General features: G+C 41.5%; 2 protein-coding genes across 3 annotated transcripts in view; one reads left to right on the top strand and one right to left on the bottom strand.

Annotated features, from left to right (window-relative positions):
- jazf1b (JAZF zinc finger 1b) overlaps positions 1-6684 on the top strand; it is an 11568-nt gene extending 4884 nt beyond the window's left edge. Inside the window, exons 2-5 of the mRNA XM_031853117.1 lie at positions 3669-3741; positions 4430-4626; positions 5683-5852; positions 6415-6684. Coding sequence (XP_031708977.1) covers positions 3669-3741; positions 4430-4626; positions 5683-5852; positions 6415-6591 — 617 coding nt within the window. The 3' untranslated portion in view covers positions 6592-6684. The remainder of the gene's footprint in view (positions 1-3668; positions 3742-4429; positions 4627-5682; positions 5853-6414) is intronic.
- Positions 6685-8331: 1647 nt separating this feature from the next.
- On the bottom strand, positions 8332-22134 carry tax1bp1b (Tax1 (human T-cell leukemia virus type I) binding protein 1b). Of its 2 annotated transcripts, XM_031853118.1 has the most exons (18): positions 22032-22134; positions 19671-19864; positions 16799-16901; positions 16179-16369; positions 15806-15964; positions 14748-14896; positions 14456-14546; positions 13620-13805; positions 13202-13453; positions 12442-12612; positions 11975-12047; positions 11746-11864; positions 11450-11575; positions 10842-10928; positions 10098-10317; positions 9833-9993; positions 9609-9694; positions 8332-9370 (listed from the first exon to the last, which is right to left on the bottom strand). In XM_031853118.1, the coding sequence occupies exons 2-18, from the start codon at positions 19845-19847 to the stop codon at positions 9172-9174; spliced, it is 2550 nt and encodes an 849-aa protein (XP_031708978.1). In that variant the 5' UTR covers positions 19848-19864; positions 22032-22134; the 3' UTR covers positions 8332-9171. The 2 variants fall into 2 exon arrangements, with proteins under 2 accessions (XP_031708978.1, XP_031708979.1); XM_031853119.1 differs by lacking the exon at positions 11450-11575.
- Positions 22135-23063: the final 929 nt, after the last annotated feature.

Consider the following 23063-nt stretch of genomic DNA (forward strand, 5'->3'; position numbering starts at 1 on the left):
GTGTGTGTGTGTGTGTGTGTGTGTGTGTGTGTGTGTGTGTGTGTGTGCGAGAGAGGTGAGAGAGGTGAGAGAGAGAGGGTCGTGGAGGGCGTTATGAGAGGGCAGCAGGCGTCACTTCCCCCGAAGCCTTAGGAAGGTTTGTTGTATGATCGTCCCCTGGTTTCCTGTTGCGGGCCGTCACAGGGGCTCTAATGAGAACATGTTATTGCATCATGTTTTCTGCACTCGTACACTGTAACAACTCACTCAGTCAGTATACGCTCCCATACACAGTAGTTTCACTTAATGTTTTTTGATTACTTAAAGGTTTTTTTTCTGATCCGCAGCAAATCGGCAACTTTCTTAAATTCTTTTCAGATTTTTCTCTTCACATTGCCAAGAATGAACTCTTGTGGAAAAATGGTTTAAACTAGTAGACATCTTTAAAAAAATCTTAGAATATATCAGTGAAAATCTAAAATTGAAGAGCCTCATTAGACATTAATTATACATATGTTTTAGATCTGTTCTTCTTTATCCCACACCTGACTTCTTCTCACACACATAAACGATCACTGAGGCACTGATTGTTTGCCTTTGGAATTAGTGGTGGTGAATAAATGCCCTATTTTGTTTCCCAGAAGGCTTCTAATAGTCGCCCACCAGAGTGGACCACCTGTGTAGTTTGATTAGAGGGGTTCTCATCTCTACTTGAGGCGCCGTCGTCCTTCTCCTTGACTGCTGGTGGGCCCCCAAAAGAACAGCAGAGGCTGTGGGGGAACTGGCCCCTGCAGGCCTCCCTCGCCCCGGTCCCCACCTGAGGTGTGCGTGATTTACAGTGTGTGGGAACAGATTGATCCACTGCTGTTTGAGCAGACCGTGAGCAGGCTGCCATTCCACTCCTTGAGTCTCATTAGGGATCTTAGGAGGGATTTCTTGTGCACTCACGCGCACGCATACCAACACACAGCGCTCAGAATAGTCTCTGCACTGCCTCTGGCTTTTGGCAGGGGAATAGTGCCGTTATGAATGTCTCTTTGCTACTCTGTGTTTCCATGGCTTTGGCTGCAGAGTAGAGAGAGGTGTGCTGTCCTTCTCATTGGGGATAAATCCACTTAATGAAACACTTGCTTACGACTGAGGCCTTGAGAGAACCCTCCTGAGCCGTAGGGCGCTGAGGTTTAAGCTGTTCTTAGAGCCTACCTGCCAGTATCATAAAACTATTTCATCGTCAACCGAGCGGCTTGGTCGTAACCACTGAGTGGATGATGCCATGCGTCTTTCATCGCCCATGTCTACTTTTCAGTAAGACGGACATTGGTTTGTGGACTTAGATTCCTGCTAGACCTCTAAAATGTAAGCTTCCTCATTTATACTTAAATGTGGTTTGGGTTGAGTTCCACTGGTCAATGTCAACTTTCACCTTGTTTGTGACAGAATTAAGCCAGTAGTTTACACTGTTGCAATAGAGAGTGGAGTCTGCGCTGTGTGTTTCCTTTTATAGATGATTGTGTGCATGTGTGTGTGTCTACTTTAAATTTATACAGCACGTTGGCATTCTTACAAACCGTTTTATCTTTTGTCTGCGTACATAGATGTCTCATTATAGCTTCTAGATGACAAAATGAGTGTTTATGATTAGCTCCACCCAAAGAGAAGTTGAATTCACATAAAAACAGTTCGGAGAGCTCAGTTTGAGTGATGACCAGGCAAGAAATGAACAATCACAGTGACTATTTTGTAAAATATTAGAACTAAAAGTAAGAATGCACAAAACATCAACAAATATCTCATTTCTAATTCACGTCTGTCCATCTATGAACATTCTCCAATTTTAATGCCAGTCGCTGACTTGATACAGTCTAAAAGTTTCCTGTTTTATTTATGTAAATGTGTGATTAAATCACAAGTACACAAGACTCAATATGACCTTGCATTTAATGCAAATTTCCAATACTTGAGTTATTTATAATTGATACAGAGAGAAATAGATAATCATCTACTGGTGAAATCCCATATCAGAGAGCACCACCAAAGTCTAATCAGCTCTTCTTCGGCACAAGGTCTTTGTGTGTGTCCACTAGACATTTCATTGAAATCTGTTTTAGGTGTTTTGTTCACAAACAAACAAACAAAAAGGAGGAAAAGCGTAAAACACTGAGGAAGTAATAATTGAGTATGACTCAGGGTTTTATTACAGGCTTAATAAGGTGTTGCTTATCCCTTTAACCAAGACAACTTTAATTGCACTATTTTCTCATGTTTTCTGTCATTGCCATAGGCATTTTAAAATCATATCAACTATAGGACTGGCGTGGCTTTTTGTTTTTTTCTGCTTGCTGAATATACAGATTATTTTAAAGCTGTAGTCATTGTGCCTTACAAAAGCATCATCTGAAATTTTCATGTTACAAATAGCCTTAGGTGTAAGTGTTGCGTATAAATGAGCTTGTGGATGGAAACAAGCACTCGATTTAACCACATGGGGTAGCAGTCTTTCACAGCTCTGTCAGAGGCAGACAGGGAGGCTCAGCTGGTAAGTGGTAGACACTGTTGTTTTATGGGGCATCTCTCTTCTCCCACATGGACGGCAGTGGGAAGAGCGTTTGAAGTCAGACCCGCTTCACCTCAGGGTGTGGAGATTGGCTATTGTTGTACATTTAGCACTGCTGAGCAAGATGAATGTCTGGAGCACAGCATGGCAAAACGCAGTATGTGTCAAGTGTGGTCATGTATGAGCAATGTGGTGTCGGCAGAGCAGCCTTTCAAAAAGTGCCATGGAAATTCAAAAGACAAGGCGCTTGAGATGAGCCTAATTATGCAGTAAAGATCAGAAAGTGCGATTAATTCAACTAATAGAAAAAAAGTGTATGTACAGTAGATCTAGAGGAAACCAGCATCAGCTTGGAAACTGTGGCTCTTCTCCAGCAATACTTAACTAACCAGTGACTGCAGTCTAGACAGTGGTGCATGACATCACATTGAAACTAATTGTACTGCACATTGATTGCACTATATCCTGCATTTTCATTATTTTCTAGAAATAGTTTTTTTTATTAGCCTTTATTTGTCGAGTCAGCTGAGTATGCATGCTCTTTCACAACCTCGCTCCTTACATTCATACCTGGGACTCACCCAGTTCAGCTGAAGGCTGGTACTAAGTGCACTGACTGATGTAGGTTTTTGTTTAAGGTAGCACAGAGAGCAAAAGCTCAGTTGCATCGCACATAAGTTCACAGAAGTGCACAGAAGTTCAGTAGTACTGAAAAGTTCAATTTTTGCAGATAGCGATGTAAGAGGTTTGGAAATGTTTCACTCAAATCCATGGTGGAGTCTTGTTTCTGTCTATTTTCTGTAAATCTACCTGACCACTGATTATACATCCACTGTGTCAATATGTTTCCATGTTGACCGGGCCAGTTTTAACATTAAAACTCAAATCTGGATTGTAATTGGACCCTTTTTAAAAATCATTCGAGTCAATTTAATGTACTCCATCCCTGCACCTTTCATCTGTGCCTGGGCAAGGTAGTACACCCAATGAAGCAAAGACTGCAGTGCCATATACGGAGAAAAACAGAAAGCTACAACATAAAAAAACAAACAAAAATCAAGCACACTGCTTGTCTCAATATCGCCTTATATGACTAGATGTATCCACTCTCTCTATCTCTCTCTTGCCTACTCAGACACAGACCCCCGGCTTCTGGAGAAGCAGGAGCAGCAGCAGCCGACATATGTTGCCCTCAGCTACATCAACAGGTAAAGAAATGTATGAACTACAAGAAAGAAAACAGCTAGATTTCCACTTATTCGTGCAGTAACTCAAATATAAGTACATCTACTTTATGGATCTGACATCGTTTTACATGGATGCTATTAGTCTTTGGCCCTGTAAAGGTTTATCTACATCAGTATTACTACTGTGTCCTATGAGGTCCTACCAGTATTTTCAAATGTCATCTGGTGGATTGCTTAGATGAATTGCTTCAGTATTTGGAAGCTGTTTTTTTTTGTTTTTTTATTGCTCGAGGTTCATCCCAGTCTTCTTTGATATGGTGCTTTAGTAGTTTTAAAAGCCTTATGCAACAATCCAGTGTACGAGAAGGTCTGCCGCTGTCTCCATGCCTTCACAAACACATCTTGATGTGGTTATCACTTAATTTGTTAATTCCACTTTCTTTAACAATGTCGATGTTAACATTTCATTTTTATGATACGCATTTACCAAAGACTTTACTATCCATCATAAACCCGTGTGTAAGGTTTTTTTTGATGGGAATAGAGCCAATTATATGGGGTTTTTTTTTCCAAACATAGTAGCAAACCTTCAATATCTGAACTTTGTAAACATCAGGCAGTCATCACAGTCACAGCTCATTGGATGAGATGACCTTTTTCCTGAGAAAGATTGCAAACCCTGATTGTCTTATATCCCACAATGCCCCAGGTTCATGACAGATGCTGCGCGGCGAGAAAATGAGACTCTGAAGAAGAAGGTGCAGCCCAAGTTGTCTTTGTCTCTGACAGGCAGTCTGTCCCGCAGCAGTGTTTCCACTCCGCCTCGCCACACCAGTGGAAACCTCACCCCTCCAGTCACCCCACCCATCACCCCTTCCTCTTCCTTCCGCAGCAGTACGCCTACAGGTACATAACCATCGTTAACACACTCGGCTCTCCACTTAGATGTCCAGAATGTAGTGACTGCTACGTGTTATGCATTGTGTATTAAGCAAGCAGCAGAGCAGAGTGGTGTAGCAGTTAAGGAGACTGGCATTCAACCAGGAGGTCCGTTTTCAAGACACCGTGAAGGCAAGCATGCACCCTGCTAAAGTAAATCTAAATCAGCTTAGACAGTGCTCCCACCCACCCACATTATGCAGCAGGGCAATGAGGCGAAGAGTGACTGTTCTCTTCAGCTCCACGTTTATAATTATATGCTTCAATATAAATTCTCAGTTGCGACGACTAACTACAACTGAAATGATATGATTAGGTGTTGCTTGTGTGATGTTTTACTGTGAAATTATTGGTTGAAACTCAGTGTTTTTCATTATTTATTGGATGAACTCAGCAGCTATGACTCCAATGCAGGCTGAAAGTTTGGTACTGTATAAATTAATTATCCTGTAAATAATAGCATTAGCATGAGAGCTTAGGAGATACAATTTTAATAACACTCACATTCAAGCTACACAGAGGGGCAGCTTTCATAGTCCAGCTAATTAGTCACATCCACAAAACAATACATAACAGAAACATGTTTTAGTTCTTTCCCTTCTAATGTTTTCCCATGTACTCATGTACTTGCTTTGTAAAGAATGCAGGCTTTAATGATCTGTCTTGTTTTTAACTCTTGTGGTTATTTAGCTTCTTTTAGGCATAACATCTTTAATTCATTGATAAAACTATTTCTGACCGCAAGAGCTCAATCAAATACATACATTCTTTCCCACGAAAACTTTGTAGTTCTGTAACACATGACGGAGAGATCACGGGAACACTGCCCCGAAGCACATGTTGAGAACGGCCCAGTCTGAAGTCTCAAAGGCCAGGATGTCATCGTCGCAGATTAGTCATGAAACATGTACAAATCAGAGCTCCTTGGAAAACATTTCTTTGTGTGTTTGTATGATCGCATGCCCGGGTCGTGATGCCCTGAGTCAATTACTGTTAGACTTTCTGTCCTTTACCCTCCCACAGGTAGTGAATGTGATGAGGAGGAGGTAGACTTTGAGGAGTCTGACAGTGATGAGTCGTGGACCACAGAGAGCGCCATCAGCTCCGAGTCCATCCTCAGTTCTATGTGCATGAACGGAGGAGACGAGAAGCCTTTCGCTTGCCCCGTGCCAGGCTGTAAAAAGAGATACAAGGTAGGTTTCACTCAGCATCTCCTCACATGACAGATGAAACATAAGGTAGCGATGTGAAATATTTTCACCGTCACCAGAGAGAGATATTTGCATTGCATTGTGTGAGATATGAGGATTTTATCTGCTCGTGTAAAATCAAAATGGATTCCCTGCTGTTGACGATGGAAAATCAGTTCTTGTATGAGCGCTTCAACATGTCAAAATAGATGCATACATCTAGTCCACTTCAGTGATGTGGAGTTTTACGGGGTTTTCCATTCACATCTGGTGTGTGCGGTTGGGATAAATTATGTGCAGCTTGAGAAAATTGCATCGTTGACGTGAATGACAGGGTTATAGGCGATAACTTAGTCTGAGGCAGCAGGCAGCATTAGGCATCTGTTTAGGGGCAGAACAAGACATTTTATTTCCTCTCTCTGTAGTCTACTGTCAGCGAGCAGCCACTGTTATTATACAGAATGTGCACGATCTAACTGTGGGAAGCCCCGTTGTACATGATGAGTTATCAGTGTAGTTATATGTTTAGTCATGATTGAGTTTTGTGTTCTTTGCTTCATTACAGAATGTGAACGGGATCAAGTATCATGCCAAGAACGGCCACCGAACCCAGATTAGGGTGCGCAAACCCTTCAAGTGCCGGTGTGGGAAGAGCTACAAAACGTCTCAGGGTCTCCGCCACCACACCATCAACTTTCACCCACCCATCTCTACTGACATCATCCGCAAGATGCAGCAGTAGAGACCGAGTGAGCGACCAGCACTCTCCCTCAGGCCACATCCCCAACCATCTGAACACCACCATCACCAGCATTGGCTTTTTCTCATTCCCCCCCCTACAACCCCCCCCCCCCCCCTTCTCTCTCTCCTATCCCACTTTGCTCTGACACTATGGTTTGATTGCATGGTATAAATGTGTTATTATTCATCCTTAACTTTTATTCGGAATGTTGAATTTTTATGTAGTTCACAGTTTTGTATTTTTGCACATTTAAGCTATCATTTATCTATTTGACTCTTTTTTTTTTTTTTTTTTTTTTTTTTTGACATATTGTACTCGTTGATGATGTGGCTTGTTGTGGTCTAAAGAACGGCCACACCACGTCACGAGTAGCCTTGCATGTACAGTGAGCTGCTTATAAGGCGGTGTGACGTCAGAGGAAACAGGAAAGATTTGGGTGTTTTCTCTTCTAGAGAAAGCAGGCACCGTTACATTGCCTCTGTCTCATTTGAACCTGATGTGACAGAGGCAATGAAATGAAAACAATCAGAATGTGTGTGATGTAACATGTTTCATTCTCTTATCAGATTTAGTGTTAATAATCAGTTGTTCAACTTTTCCGTTCATATCACACGTTCCAAACCTCTGTTTCTACTGCAAACACTTGTGTGTGAGCGCCAAAGGCTGATCTCAGGTGACGTTTGCAAGCATTTCAGCACCACAATCCTGCCCAAGTGGTCTGATAGTATTTCTGCTGTCCAGTGGGATCATGGGAACGGACTGTGTGTCATCGTTGCCTGATGTTACCGTTCATGCAGTTATGCAGTTTTCCTTGCTGTTTTTACAGTAAAGGATTGAAGCACTTTTTATAACAAGTTGCCAACAAATTAGCATTTTTTTTTTTGCCAATATCTCGTTTCTGGTGTATGTACAGTAGCTACCGAAACGAGGCAAAAGGCCTTCAGACCAGAAGTTTGCAAGTTCTACATTACTCCAAGGGATGATGTATACCAAACCTCCAGTGTTTCCAGTATTGTGAGATTTCTGTATGTACAGTAGTTGCCTTGAATTGTAAACCATTCCAATCAGTACAGATCTTTGTATGGCTTTATTTTGACCGTTCAGACAAATTCAGCTGAATGCAGACATTACACAGACAGCTCAGCCCAAACTGTTCGCTGTTCACCGACTACCGGTCTTATGAAACGATGCGATTGTGTTCGTCACGGATAGAGTCAAGTTTGGGCGGCAGCTAGCCATGTATTTAGCACATTTATGTTGGGCTGTGAGAGGAAAAACATGCAGTTTCTATTGTGTGCCATACAAATATTAAGTCAATATAAAGTCAGTTGAGGGTATGTAGAGCGCCATTTAATCCTTGAAGTAATGAACCGCAGATCATTAACTGCAACAAGATTGTGGATTTATCAACTTTGAGCCATTGGCTAGCATCTTCACTGCATGGACGTCAGTGTCAATGAGCTACGGTCCATTTGAGAATGGTGACAGTATTGTACTGCCAGTATGGAGGAAAGTCTTTGATATAGTGTACAGTGAATGTATTGTTACGTGTTAAAGTGCATTAAATTATATTTTCATATTGTGTATGAAAAGGCAACACCAGAGGTTGTTGGGAGAAATAATGGTGATGTGCTGTATTTCTTCAAAAAGCTGCTTCATGTAAACTTTTGTTACATTTAGAATAAAGATTCCTCTGATGTGTGCCTAAAGATTTCTGTGTCATTAACTGTGTGGACACGATTCAGATTCAAACAGACTTTATTAGTTCTTATTAGATACATGAGACTCACTTAACAAATGAAATATGTTTATGAACAAAATAAGTTATTACTGTAAAAGAGGCGAACAAAAGAAGGAAGTTTAACATAAGCTCAGCATGCACTGATTAGCTGATGATATGAAGGATCCGACACAAACACCCATAACATTCAGAATCAAAACGAAGGAAACCTAACATAAAACAAATCAATACATCATATATATCACACACAAAGTATCAATGCCTTCACGATACCATTGGCTTTAATTATTCTAAAATAGATGATCTGAGGATATACTGTATTATGTCTAAATGTAATCACTGAAGAGTTCTCCCTGACTGCATATTGTGCACCAAGGCTGCTTTCTATAAAGAATGAGTAAATGACTTGTACAGTGATGTTTAAGGGGGAATCAGTTGGTTGGATGTTTTAAATGTAGGTTTGGTAAACACTTATCTCTTTCCCTGATTCGTTACATCCTGTAGTCTGACAGATCTGTGCGAGTCAATTTAAAGTCAGCATATATACGAACAACAGTCATATCCCCCTAAATTATTCTTCAAATCCAAATGAAGGGAAACCTTTTACCTATAAAAGAAAATGTTAATTCAGTAGCACTGCCATATACACTGAATTACAATGTCATTTCAAAATGTCACATCACTTCAAAGTGTTTATCTAAGTTGAAGTAACAAAGCGAAAGTCAGTACAGTCCTAAAGAGTGGATCTTCACACCATTACATGCAGAGAAGAGTGCAGAGTGATTTATTTCAGTGGCCACAGGAAGTAGGCAGACCGGATGTGCTGATTTTCTGTTTTTCTAGTCGAAGTTGAGCGGGTGGCCGTCGAAGTGGGTGAGCACGTGATTCTCAAACACCTTCTGGTCGCAGTCCAGCGGGAACTGCTCGCTGCACATGGGGCAGATTTTCCAGTGGCTCTCCACATGCTCCTCAAACTTGCTCTGGTCATAGTTGGGGGGGAAGATGACCTCACACAGCGGACATCGCTTCATGTCCATGCTGCACACAGGAGAAGAGAAAGACAGGGAGAGAAAGCTCACGTTAATAAGCAGTCGAGTGATGATGTGGGCAAACCAGGAGCGCTGGCTAATAAAGAGCATCTGTCTGATGCGACGTGGGTGGCCTGCTGCATGACTAATACCAACAAAAGGGGGTTGTGCAGCAGAACAAACACTTTACACATGTTACAATGCACAGGTTTAGAAAATGTAGGGTGCAGCATGTGAGGGTGTGTTACCTGGGATCAAAGCAGAAGGCAGTTTGTCCATCACTCACAAATGGGCTGTGAGTTTCCGTTGCTGTGGGCTGTTTGTTGGTATTTCCCTGAGAAAGAGAAAATTGTGAATTATGATCATTTGTGAATACTTAACACTGAGGGAAAAAAAAAAAAGAAATCAATCATCAGTATTTAACTGCATTCTGCACATGGGAGAGAATACTGACGCCACAGTCTGAGCTTACATTGTTGTTGTTGGTTTGCTTTTCCTCTGACTCCTCGTGGCCTTCTGGCCGGCTGTGGTTGCGGGTGGGTTGGATACACACCACATTACTGTCCCAGGAGGGTGGGCCCACAGGGGGCAGCCTAAGCAGGTGGCCATCTGAAAACTCCTCATCTCCCTCATCTGCAGGGAGAGAATACAGAGACGCAGCTTCTGTAAATACAAGTTCGTTATTACTGGAGAATTTTAAACAAAGGTTTGTGAATCTTTCTGAAAAGGAAACCAACCTTTTGAGTCTGAGATGGAGTAAGGGTTCCCAAAATGCAGCTTGCTGGGGCTCTGAGAGACCAGCAGGGGGGTGGGGGCATCCTGGGTGTAAGGGACAGGGTACTGCAGGAATAAAGGCACACTGGACTGGACACTCTCCAAACTGGTTTTCTCACTGCTGCCCTGATCTCCCTTCCTGCTGCTGCTGCTGCTGCTGCCGCCGCCGCCCTTCTGGAGCTCCTAGGCAGGAAGCAGCAGAAGTATTATTATTTTAGTTTAATAATGTTTTCTGTGGAGTTACACATCTCTATGCCTGCCTGTCTTTCAAGGCAAGCAACACATCACTGCATAAAATCACACGTCAGCTCCTGAGCTATGAGTTCTTACTCACACAAACAGTTAACTTTGTGCCTTCATTAAAAAAGAAACTCTTCTCATTTTCAAAGGGATTGGAAGGCTGTGTTTTATTGATGTTAGTTGCAGACACCAATTTAGTTTACAGTCTAAACCTCAAATTGGGTCATCCTGCTCCTCTTAGCTGTAACAGCATTACCTCGAAGCAATATTGTAGGTCAGTGAGGACCTTGCTGTGGTCCAAAGTAATGGAATGGAAAATAAGAACTCATTTACTTTGCTACTACAATTAGAGGCGTATTAAACACAAACCAGATTGGGAGAGGGAAAATGGCAGGGGAACGGCAGTTTTCAAGGAATTTTTAGAGTGGAAGAAGTCTATAAAAGAGAAAATGAAAGCTGTCACTAACCCCCTCCACTTTTTCCTTCTCCTTCACAACAAGTGCTAGTGTGTCCTTCAGCTCCTTCAGCTCCCGTCCCTTCTCAGCTACCTGGCTCTGAAGTAAACAAAAAGACACAAAAACACAAGAGGCATTTTTGATTGAAAACCGCACGATCAAAATAAGCCCAGACCCCAGTGCGTGACATTTAATTGATCACAGCCATAAAAAGCTTCCCTTTGCTGAGGACTGATTTATGCACAATACCGGTCAAAGCAAAACAACCTGTTTGAATTCCTCCGAGACACTAAGCAAATATCCGCCTGACCTGTGCCAAGCACAGCATTAGCCAGGCAACTGGAGATGGCTCCTCAGAGCCAAACTTCGCTTGTCTCCAGAGTTTGAAATAAACAGCAGTAAAATGTCCTCTCACAGATAGGCCTGCTCATAAACAACACTGTCAGAGAGGCTCTGTTCAAGGGGAGAGATAGCATCAAAGGCTCCATCCCAGAGCTAAACCAGCCATACCCAGCAGTAAAAGCGCAGTAAGTGTCCAAAGACAGACCTGATTTGAAAGCAGCAGCAGAGCATCACTTGCAGCAAATGGCCTGACCGCAGTGCTTAGTGTCTCGACTGACCTTGCAGCGATCTTCCTCTGATGCCAACTGCAGTTTCATGTTCTCATTCATCTTCAGTTGTTCCTTAAATTTCACCTCCATCTTGGCCAGCTCATCAGCAAACATGCAGCTACGCTCCTTCTCCTCCTGAAGAGCAGTCAGATATTAACCAGTGCTCTTTTAAAAAAAATCATATTTCTTTATCCTACCATGCAGGAGGCCCATACTTACATGAACAGTCTTTGACAACAGGGTTTGAACATCTAATTTGGGGACACGTGACCAGTACAAAAACGTAAATAATATACGTTTCTTACCACCAGCATCTGCTTGCATTTCCTGTACTTGTCGTTCCTGTCGGTAGCCTCTCTGCTGAATCCTTTGAGCTTGTCCTGGATGATGGCTTCCAGCATGGGATCAGCAGAACCTGGACTCCCTGTGAGGACAATGAAGGAAAGTCAGACCGTTTGGCAAAGCAGGATTACAGTTTGAACTGCAATTGTTCATTCCACGACTTACACTTTGGCAGAGTTAGACAAAACGTACCTGGCACCGATGTGTCTGGACTCACTGATACGGGGATTGTTGAGGCCTCTTGTGCTGAGCTTCTCTTCAGATCCTACAGACAGAACAAGGGAAGTGTTAAAAATGAGCTCCCAATGCAACTGGGAGACAAGAAACAACCGAAAGTAAACTGGCACAGGCCTGAGGTGGATACACACAGTTAGTAAACAACAAAAATGTAACATGACTTTTAAGAACACAAACAAAAGTATACCACTGAAAACAATGACACAGCAGATTATATTTTTGTGTATTGAATAATGTCAGACATTAGAATGTGTTAGTGTCTTAAACAAGCACATTGAATGCTGACAGTGATTCATCTCAAGAACCTTTTACCCCTGAGGGCATTTAGTGGGATGTGATAGTCAGTCAACGTGTTACATGCAAGTTCTGTTCTTATCTATTATAAGTATAAAGTATGTCGGCGGGTGTCTGCTGGGACCTACCCCTTGCTGATCAGAGAGTCTAAGCACATGTTTTTGCAGTCGCTGACATTCCTTGTATTTCTCCTTGTAGTGTTCTGCAGCCATGTGCAGCCGTAGCTTCAGATCCTCCACCTCTCTTTGCAGCTCTGCTAAAACAGCTGGGTCTCCAGCAGCTTCTTCTTCTGTTTTGGCCTGATAAAGAGAAACACTACAGTAATCACATCACAGTAATGGGCCAACTGCAAGGACCCCTGGGAAGTTGTAGTGATAGAAAGAAACCCTTAACAGACATTGTAGATGATCGAGCGTAATCCTTGAGGTACCATTAGGGGCTTTACAGTAAAGGGATGCTATTAAAGGATAAAACCAGGGTGATCAATAAAAAGCTGTCGTTATGTGTCGGTCTCAGGCAGCACAGGAAACTGTGTTGATCAGGGTGAGGATGTTATCTTTTTTAAATTTTTTTAGTTTACACCTGGCTAGGCCTGACTTTTGGAAGCAACTACAGCCGCCTTTAAAAGCAGAACCAATAAAACCTCCGGTGTTTCCGTTTGTATTATTTTGCTCTTCTTCCTACCAGTAACTTTCTTAAGTATGCTATGCTTGGTTTCAGTAAAACAAACCATACTTTTATTTGTTTACCTCATTGCTACTCATTGGCACACAGATTATTAACAGGTTTTCTATGCTCACACGTCGCCTACCCCCTGCCTATGATTATATCAAATAAATGCGATGTCTCATCAATAAAGCCTGTTAGCAGACTGATTATCATCCTTACCGCTTCCCTTTTGGCCTCTGCCTTCATCTGCTCTACCAGGCGCTCCAGGCGCACGCACTGGGCCTGAGCTTCAGCCGTAGCCTGGCGAAGGGCATCAGCCTCCAGCTTCATGTGGTAGAGTTCAGACATGATACGGTCGCGGGTGCTCGAGGCGTCCCTCAACTCCGCGGCCAACAAGGAGGACTGCTGATGGTTGGCCTGGAGCTGCTCTTCCTTCTGCCGCAGCTTCTCCTTCAGGGCCTTCAAATCTCCCTGCCGGAAACAAAGACATTTCAAGTGAAGGTTTGTAATTGTTTGTCATTATTCTTATTTTTACTATCAATATTTTATATTAATTATTATGTCATCGTTATTATGACATATAAATCTATCTCGGTGTTGTGACTTTCTTAAAGCTTTCAAACTAAATCATTTGTACCATGGCGGGAACCTTGGCCACGATCTCTCTGTACTGTTTCTCCTTCTCAGTGAGGCACACCTGCAGGCGTCCCACCTCCTCTTTGAACTGGGCAATTGTGTTTTCCTTGTTCACATCCACAGACTTCAGCATCTGCAGCTCTGCACTCAGCTTAGTGTTCTCCAGCTCACGGTTTTTCAGGTGAATCTGGTGCACAAACACACACACACACACACACACAGAATAAGTCATAAAACACAAGAGAAGTTATAAAACATAAAGTCCTTGGCGTTTGCCTCATCTATACAACACCAATCACGATCATGTACCGAAGAGCATATGACTATTAAAATAAATGTTGCATGAACTAAATTACAACACAGAGATTGAGATAGGCCCATAAAGTTGTCCTTGTGCAACGGCTCCAGTGTGAGGGTGCAAGTTAAATTAGGTAGAGGATTTTTTTGCTTCATTTCCGTGGCGACACTAAAGTATGTGGCATTCCCAGTTCCTGTGCAGTGCCGACCACAACAAAGGCACAGAAACACCAGACGCAGCAGAAGAAGACAGAATAAGGCATGCCCTCTTTAGACTACATGCTTGAGCGAGAGTATACAGAATAATCACAGTAGTAAAAAGTGAAAAACAGGAGAAGTCAATGAACTGGACCTCCAATTTGGGCAATGTAATATAACAGAAATGATTGTCAACTGTAGAGATTGTAAAACTGTTACCAACATGGCAGTCAACCGAACCCCTGCTAAGCCAACCGAATACAATTATGATCATGTGACGGGAAAGAACATAGCTGCTACCTACCTGAACATTGAAACGTATTAATACTTCCAGCACATTACCTTGTAGAGTTCCTTCTCATCTTTCTCATTCTTGAGATGAGATTCGAGGGCCTCCTTCTCTGCTGTGAGTTTCTTCACTCTATCCTTGAGACTAAAAAAAAAAAAAGGTCATAAACATTGTTAGTCACAAAGTATATCACTGTCCCACTGTCTATGTTCACATTCAGTGTTTGGAATAATTGATTAGTGACATAGATTATAGATTATGTGAAACATGTGAGGAATGAGACGTGTGATGATCACATGAAGAAGCGCGCATGTGACTGCAACGACCCCTCCATCCTGACCTCACCTGTCCAGCTCAGTTTCCTTTTGTAGACCCTTCTGAGTGACTCCAATCAGATCCTCCTCCAACTGTAGAACTCTGGCTGTGGCCTCCTCCAGCCTCCTCTTTACTTCTGCTTTCTCTTCTTGCAGGGCCTGGGACGAATTCTGCACATCCTGCGAGACAATCAAATATAATGTTGTTTATAACAGTTGGAATAAAACAAACAAAAAAAAGACCAAAGACAATATAAAGTATGAAAAAATAATGCTTGAAATAATTAATTATTCTCATTCTTAAAATAAATACTTTACTCTAATTTGTGCCAAGACCTACGTAAATGTCGATGGGTTCAAAACTGACATGACAAAATAATGCTAACTTCTTGCTATATCACTTTCCATCTCCCTCTTTGACTCTATGTTCGTGGAAAACGTGCGCAAAGCATAAAAAGTCGAGATCAAAATGACCGTTATGTCACGATGCCGAGTTCTCAAACTAAAAAGAAGACATCAAAAAAGCAAAAGGAAATTTGTTCATAGGAAGAATTTTCAAATCTTTATATTCACACCACATTAAAAAAATCATATAAAAGTTGAGTCATAAAATGAGCAGCCACAAAATCTGTAATCATGTTTTCATCTGAAAAACGTTTTAAAAGCGGCAGAGGACAGCAATATGAATTAATACCGACACCGCCTTTAAAACTTAATGTTGTGCTATAAAAAACAGCATTACAACTTTGATCATTTAGACATTCATATCTGTCAGAGTGTGATTTATACTTCTAGTGCATGTTTGAATAGCTCTGCATATTTGCAGTCTTTCGCTAGAGGGTGCTAAGAGACTGTTTGGTATAACTACAAGAACTAGAAAAGAGCATCAGTCTTATAATTTAGCACATTCATCAGTATGTGTTGCAATCAATCAACAACCAAGAACGACTGTAATATACAACAGAAAAGGAGCGAGACTTCTTGCTTCACTAACAAAACTGTTAGAACAGCAACAAACATTTTCCTCCCTCCTTACTGCTGGCACTCCCAACTGCCGTTAAAAATGGACTCAGTCCGTTGTCAGCTTACTTGGCTCTCTCTTCTCAGCTGGGCACAGGTTTCTTTCTCCTGCTCACACTCCTTCTGCAGGCTCTCCTTCTCAGCTTCCAGCTGCTCCTTCTCGTGCTGCAGGAGGGCCATGCTTTTAACCAGCTCCTCTTTCTCTCTCTGGGCTTCCTCCATCTTTTGCTGCACAGAGAGAGATGAGTTGGTCAACATGTCCGGGCCACTCACACAATAGTTAACTTCACTGACAAAGAAAAAACCCACCATTGCTCAAATAGCATATCATGTTATTCACCATTGTGCATTATGTCCAAAACAACCTACTATGATTTAGGTAGCCGTTCTGGATGTGATCTGAGAACATTGATGCATTAGCACTGCTACGGCGTAACTATACCTCAAAGTAGCCAGCCTTGGTGGTGACCACCAAGATGTCGGAGTTGCATTCATCCTCCACAGTCAGCAGCTCGTCCTCTGAAGGGCTGTTGGCACGAAACAGGAATGGCGTGCTGGCTCCCCTGATCTCCCCTTTGTGGGTCACATAACAGAACTGGTAGAACTCGGCATCATCATTGGGCACATAGTATCCTGGGGAAGAAGGACATCCAGTCAGCGAACTCACAGCATTACATAGAAGCAAAGCAAAATATATTCCTCTTAGCTTCTCTTAAACTGGACACTTATTCCAAAGTTAATACAAAGTGCAGCTATAACTTGGATGAAGTGGGTGTATAACTGAAAAAGTGCAGCGTTTGAATCTAAAAAGCAAATAAGAATCTTTCTTCCCTCCATGTCACTCTCCATGACTTTATAAAAAGAAGTATAAAAGATTATATGTATTTTTTTAAACACAAACTAAAATTTCTCTAACACCAGAATAGAGATCTACAGGGAGAGCTTCACATTTATTTCTACCCACTGATTCAGTATTAAAGTTTTAACAATCCTCCGAACAGCACTCAGATATGCAGTTATTAAAAGGTGTCAAATATACATAAAACTATGGTATGATCTTACCCTGAAAGACCACCGTTCGGTTGACCGCGGTGCCTTCCACATGGTTCTCTGGGAGAGGCGACCACAAGAATGTGTAATAGTCCCTGGCTGTGCTCCAACCAACCTGTGAGACATTGTGGGGAATCCATTCAACCAGACGCTCTCACCACATCAGTGTGTAAGATAATAACAATGGAGGATTAACAAGGAGACTTCCTAGAATCCACACAGTACCACTTCCAAAATATCTCAAACTGGTTTATTATGGTAATCATGTTGGAGCGATAGTGCAAGACCATGCCTAAAAGGGAAAAAATGATCATTTCTGTAAACCACTGAAAGTGCTGGTCAACACGTGCATGTGGCACCAGCTCTTTTCCCAAACAAGCCTGACTGTGGAAATGTAACTACAACTCACTTCTAACAGGAAGAGGAAAATAGGTGAAAATTTTATACATAAGTGACCTGAAAATGAAAACCAAAATGTAATAATACGTATTTTATGTGTCGTTAACCGACAGCTGATGAGGAGGGAGTACAGAAAATACATCCATAACTTCAGCCTGGTGCCGTAAAACTGTCAAACTAAATCAGAGTCACATCGAGCTGGCTGGCTTTCAGTGCGCACTCAGGCACACACACGTGCATCCACAACAAGCCCAGTCAAACCGGACCATTACACCCGTCTCTACCACAGAACAGGGATTCGTGTGATTTGACTTTTAAAGTTGAGCCAAAATTATATTTTAAATATTCATGCAGACAAACCTCACTTAAATGTCTGCAACAGATGTTGCTTTGATGTGTACAGGCTTTTTTTCCCCCCCACTATCTGGGGAATTTATTTTCTCACCTGTGTACAAACAGCCTACAGCTACAATACTGCAAAGTGTTCATCAGAGCCAGAGATAGAAAGCTCTGGTGCTCCAAAACCCCCAATTGTTACCGGTGCAGTTCCAGCCTCCAGCAGTAAAGAACAGGAAGCAATTAAAACATGCACCTAGTTAGAGAGCGCCATTACTGAAGGCTAGCCCTCACCAGTCCACTCATTAGAGCAGCAGAGGTGGTGGTGGTGGGTGAAAACTCTGAGAGGAACTCTTTCACTTACAACAGACCGGTCTGCAATGTGTATAAATAGGAGAGGAGGTCGAGACGGTGTAGAGCCACGATAAAACAAATACAGATAACACAGCAAGAGTAAAATCTCCAAACATACAAGCAGTTACGAAATGTGATCAGAGAGCCTCCCACTGTATTTTCTGTTAATCATGGCATTTCACCACCACCAAAGTCATACTTCTGCAAGAAAGCTGACAGAAGCCGGTGGTAAAGATGCAGCCGGTGGTAATGTACTGTGTGTGTAACAGTCAGACTGGATACGTTTAAGAGCAAGTTGTTCATGAATCACACTGAGAGGTTGTGCTTGAAGACAGGTTAATTATAAAGCATTGCTTGCGTTCTCCTAGGCTACTGTGACAACCTGTCCCAACAGCATTCCTCCATGAACCTGAGAGCAGCTTGCATCACACCGTTTGAGAAATGTTCCGACATCAAACGGGCCAAAGGCTGCTTCTGTCCATGTGCAAACAAGAAGCCGTCTACCATCAACAGCCCATTGAGTTTGTTTGACTTAAAGTGTATCATTTCAACATCTGTAAATTATTTTCGGTTGGCATGTGAAAGCCTAAATTAGAAATGTGAAAATAATTTATTTTCAATTTAAATAAGTGTTAAGGAGCGAACACTGATGCACAATGTATCCAGGTTATCTCTATGCATACAGACCGAAGAACTTGGCACCAAACGTCTCATCCGTCAGCGCTGCCAGGAACATTTACACAATTTACGATCCTGCCCTCAGCCTTTTCCAGCTCAGCTCTGTGTTTTAGAGACTCAAGAAATTAGTGATTTTAAGATCTAGTTTGGTGTCTAGCTTGAGGCTAAGCACAGTGTGATGAGGCATCCAGCTACAACAGAGTGCTGAATCCAGTATCTTAACAGCCAGACATTACCTGATCTACCATCAGTAGCCTAACATGACCTCATTCCTCGGAGAGGCTTGACGAAACCCTCTGTGTGCACGCATCCATAAAACACATCATGAATAGCACACAAGTATATTTACCATGGATGTGTGTTTTTTTCTGATAAAGAATGAATAAATGGCTTTTGTCAATGTTACAAAGATATGAACCATTTCAATCTCTCATGCTGAACAAAACTGCAACATTTTGTCTTGGCTGGCTTAATGGCATTAAAGCTTGCTGCAAGAATAAGTGCGTGATACGAGTATATTTCTGACTCTTAATACTAGCAGCGCATTCAGGCAGAATGCAACACAAACAGAGAGAGTAGTTATTTAGTTGTTTTTTTAGTTGGTGTGATTTAATTCCAGCTTCCACCTCATCTCCGGAAGATAAAAGGCATGCCGGTCCAGAAGTGCCTGGAGCCACATGCTTCTGTGTACATCCACGATTCACTACACACGACTAAAACAAATGACTGCTCCTATAACAAGACCCATGTGGGACACTGAAGTGTGTGGTGGGGATCAAAATGCTAAATTCCCTCTTCAAAGTTCACTTTTCCAAATAAACTCGACAATAGCTGCACTTGCAATCTCCCTCACCACTGAATTATCATGTTTCCACTTTTTCAGTAAAAGTACTGGTAATTAAAACAAACCTGCAAGGTGTTCACTGGCACAGATTCATAGCTTTTAAGTCATTCTTCGATAGCCTCTACATCATACAGTAGTTAAGAGATTTACCTATCATATGCAATATGCTTTAACCATGAGAACAAATACTGTAATACTTCTGCTACTCCATTTGCTAATAATCATTGTGCATATATTGCTATCTTTTTTAATACACTGAAGAGGGTTATTCACCTTGAATATGCCAACCCAGTCCTTTGGATTTGGTTTGATGAACTGCGTCAGTGTATAGTGACACTCCAGAGCAGCGTGGGGCATGTAACTCTTCCCCACATTCTGGAAGATGACATGGGCAAAGTTTGAAGTGTCCATGTTGGTGCTTAATAAAGTCCCGTCCAGGAACAGTGCCATAAATCACTCAGCAGTGGCTACACAGGAAGACACAAGCCATAGAATATATGATGAGGAACAAGAATAACCACAGAAACAACCAAAATATAACTCTTTACAATAAATAAGAAGATGCAAACCATTTCTATACAACAAAACTGATTTTATTCTATTTTTGATATTCAAACAGAGCCATTGCCAATTTCCAGATGATAAATATAAACATTATTCAAGGATATGGATTTGCTTTTCAATCCAGACCCAAACTAAATGTTGGTGCCATCCCAATCTGCTGTAGTTTCTCATTAGACTCAAACACAGGGAATCATTGAAGCCGTAAAGGACTGTCAACCAGTGCATGGACATTTATCTTAAAGAGTCATTTCATTAGTGTATGGGATCATTTTAAAGTATTTCCATTAAACAGATGGATTGTGGTATCAGCCATCATTGTGCATTGTCACTAGAAGACAAGAGTTGGCTTGGTTTGGCTTACCATTGAATATCATCCGTTTAAGCTTTAAATAGGTTTGTTTGGGAAATAAATATAATTAGAAAGTTACAAATCAACATCAAGGGACCTTGCTCAATCAGCAAAAACAGATGACATGTTTGAAGTGCACGCAACCTCTGTTACAATCGATGGAATGTCTGATTTGGAGAAACTTGTCGACAAAGATGCTAATTGCAGATCTACATCTTCAACAAATGTATCAATTTGGCTTAGGTGTAGGACTGTAGCCTACTGAGCTCATGGACTTGTGCCTTCTCATTGTGTGAGACAGATCAGTCTCACTGAGACAGTTTGGGAATTCCTTCTCAAGATGTAAAGTCAATAAAATTCCATTCTTGCCACCAGGAAGCTGCTCTCATACGACCAGCAAAAAAGTCACTTTTCAGTGGCCTTTTAATTGGTCCAATTCAGCTCATGGTATATTGGTAACGCTAAAAGGGAAGCAAAGGATAATATGATACGGTGTCCTCAAGATGTACTTGATGGCTTTTTCCCTCAAATGCAAAAGTGAAATAGTTGTACGAAATGAGAAAATAGACCCGTCCTCTGTGTGTGTAAGAAAACCTAATTCCTACTAATGAAGTGGAAAAACTGTACTGGACCTCTTTTTTTCTAAAACTGAAATAATGATCTTTATTTAGCTATTAAAAATCAAACTGATGAGTATGCTGTTTTAATTTCCCAGATTAGCCTACATTTGTCCTGCAATACATAATTAATTTAGCAAACAACAAAAACGTAAAAGAAACAATTATTTTTCTTTTTTTTAATAAAATAATTGTCCCTAGAGGTGGCTCATGTTTGATTGTTATCTTTTAAGGTAAAAAGAAACACACTTTGCTGATGAAGCACAACTCAGGTACACTTTACACCCAATACATTTAGACTTCTATTTATTATAATGGGTGACATTCATTGATATTTAAGTCATTATTTGGCAAGATAACTTTACTTTTGTTACAAAAAAGTAGTATTAACATACTATGCATTTTAGACCACTTTATTTTCAGGTATAATAATGTTAAATACTCAGATAGAGACACCACATTCACAGTTAGATGTCAGCAGAGGAAGAAACTGTTCTAGACACAAGTGAACTTTATTCTAACGAAGGTGACACTAAGACACCGCATGATGAGCGGCCTCAGCTCAGATCATTTCTGCCTACGTAATTGGGCCTGTGACAGTAAAAAAAACAGCTGCTCGGATGATAATCGGAAACACTGAACATTGTCATCTAACGTTACAGCGATCGGCGAGCCTCTGATGTGTAACACTAGACACGAAGTTGTCAAAAGTCAACGGTAATGTCCGATATTAACAGCTAAATACAAGCTACGAAGCGAGGCCTGATGTGGAAACAGTGATCAACGTCTGGCTAAGCTAACAAGCTAGCTAGCTAGCTAACGTTACTTTACTAGACGAGACCACACGTTAAAGGCTCGGGAAATATCACGTTATATGTGTTCCTAAGACTCCACGGCAACATATTAACTTAAAAACTTCATCAGCATTGGGTTAGAAACATTACAACGCCCTCAGCGAAAAGAGCAGCTAACTTAGAGAGCACGGCTATCAGGAAGGACAAGGTTAGCCAACGTAAACAGTTAGCAAAAACACACGTCGAGCGGACAGAATACCAGCAACAACTGTGCGATTAGTCGTATGTATAAAATAATCATGAGACATACCGAGTTGCCATGTTGAAAAGCAGCTGAAATCCGAATGTATCATAAAAACAATTGTTGACGCAGTTCAGTGCTTCCCCGTGCCCTCTTCCTGGAATAATAACAACATTACGTCATTTCCGGAAAGGGGACCTATTTGGGAATCCCACCCGTCTGAAATTTTTTAACAATGTCATAACCTTAGACCAGGGGTCGGCAACCTTTACTATCCAAAGAGCCATTTTGCCCTATTTTCCCCAAATAAAATTCGTCTGGAGCCGCAAAAGCTATTTGATATCACAGCTTATAAAGTTTTGTATATAGTTATAGTATATATACAAAAACTATAGTTTGTTGTATTTATGAAATTATAGAACAAGAATAAAGACAATTATTGACATGTTATTGCTATTTTACCTGTTATAACAATATCAAACTCTTATGAAGAGGAGAGTTTGCTGCAGCAGTTGAGAAATCGCTCTTTTTCGCTCATCTCCAGCGTGATACTTTTCAGCATACTGTGTGTTTGTTTTGTAAGTGTTGCATTACATTTTTTGTTGTTTGCAAATTTCTCGCCACATTTCAATCATACAGGTAAGCCAGCATCGTTGGCAATGAAAGCAAATGAATACGTCCACGCAGAATCAAACTCTCTATTTTCCTCCGTGACTTTTCTTTTTTTGGATTTATCCATTGATAGTTTACCGAGGGTTCAATGTTGCGCCTATACTTTATGATAATAAATAAATAATAAACACGGGGCTCCGTAATCTGCGCCAAGACGTCAGCAACTTTATTCACTTCTCCCACACTTCATCAGAACCTATTTTTCTCTTTCCGTCTCATCCTCCACAATAAAAGCACCAAACACATACAGGAACACTGCTTCCGAGAGAGCTCTTAACATGCTCAACATAATAGCTTACAATAATTTACCGAGGGCGGGGGTCTGCAAATCATAATTACCCAGATAGCAGTCCCCGCCCCGGAGTCGACTGCTATCTGGGTAACCACCTGCAGGGAAAGGCGCTTGACAGCGACGTAATAGGATGTGAT

This window comes from Anarrhichthys ocellatus, unplaced genomic scaffold (assembly GCF_004355925.1).
Source record: "Anarrhichthys ocellatus isolate YVR2014 unplaced genomic scaffold, GSC_Weel_1.0 scaffold13, whole genome shotgun sequence".
NCBI lineage: Eukaryota > Metazoa > Chordata > Actinopteri > Perciformes > Anarhichadidae > Anarrhichthys > Anarrhichthys ocellatus.

Excerpts from the sequence above, each read along its gene's own strand:
- tax1bp1b (XM_031853118.1), bottom strand. The coding sequence starts at position 19,847 with ATGGCACTGTTCCTGGACGGGACTTTATTAAGCACCAACATGGACACT. Across the intron at positions 14,897-15,805 it reads AGCTGAGAAGAGAGAGCCAA|GATGTGCAGAATTCGTCCCA; the intron begins GTAAGCTGACAA and ends ATTGTCTCGCAG. Across the intron at positions 11,865-11,974 it reads TCCAGACACATCGGTGCCAG|GGAGTCCAGGTTCTGCTGAT; the intron begins GTACGTTTTGTC and ends TTGTCCTCACAG.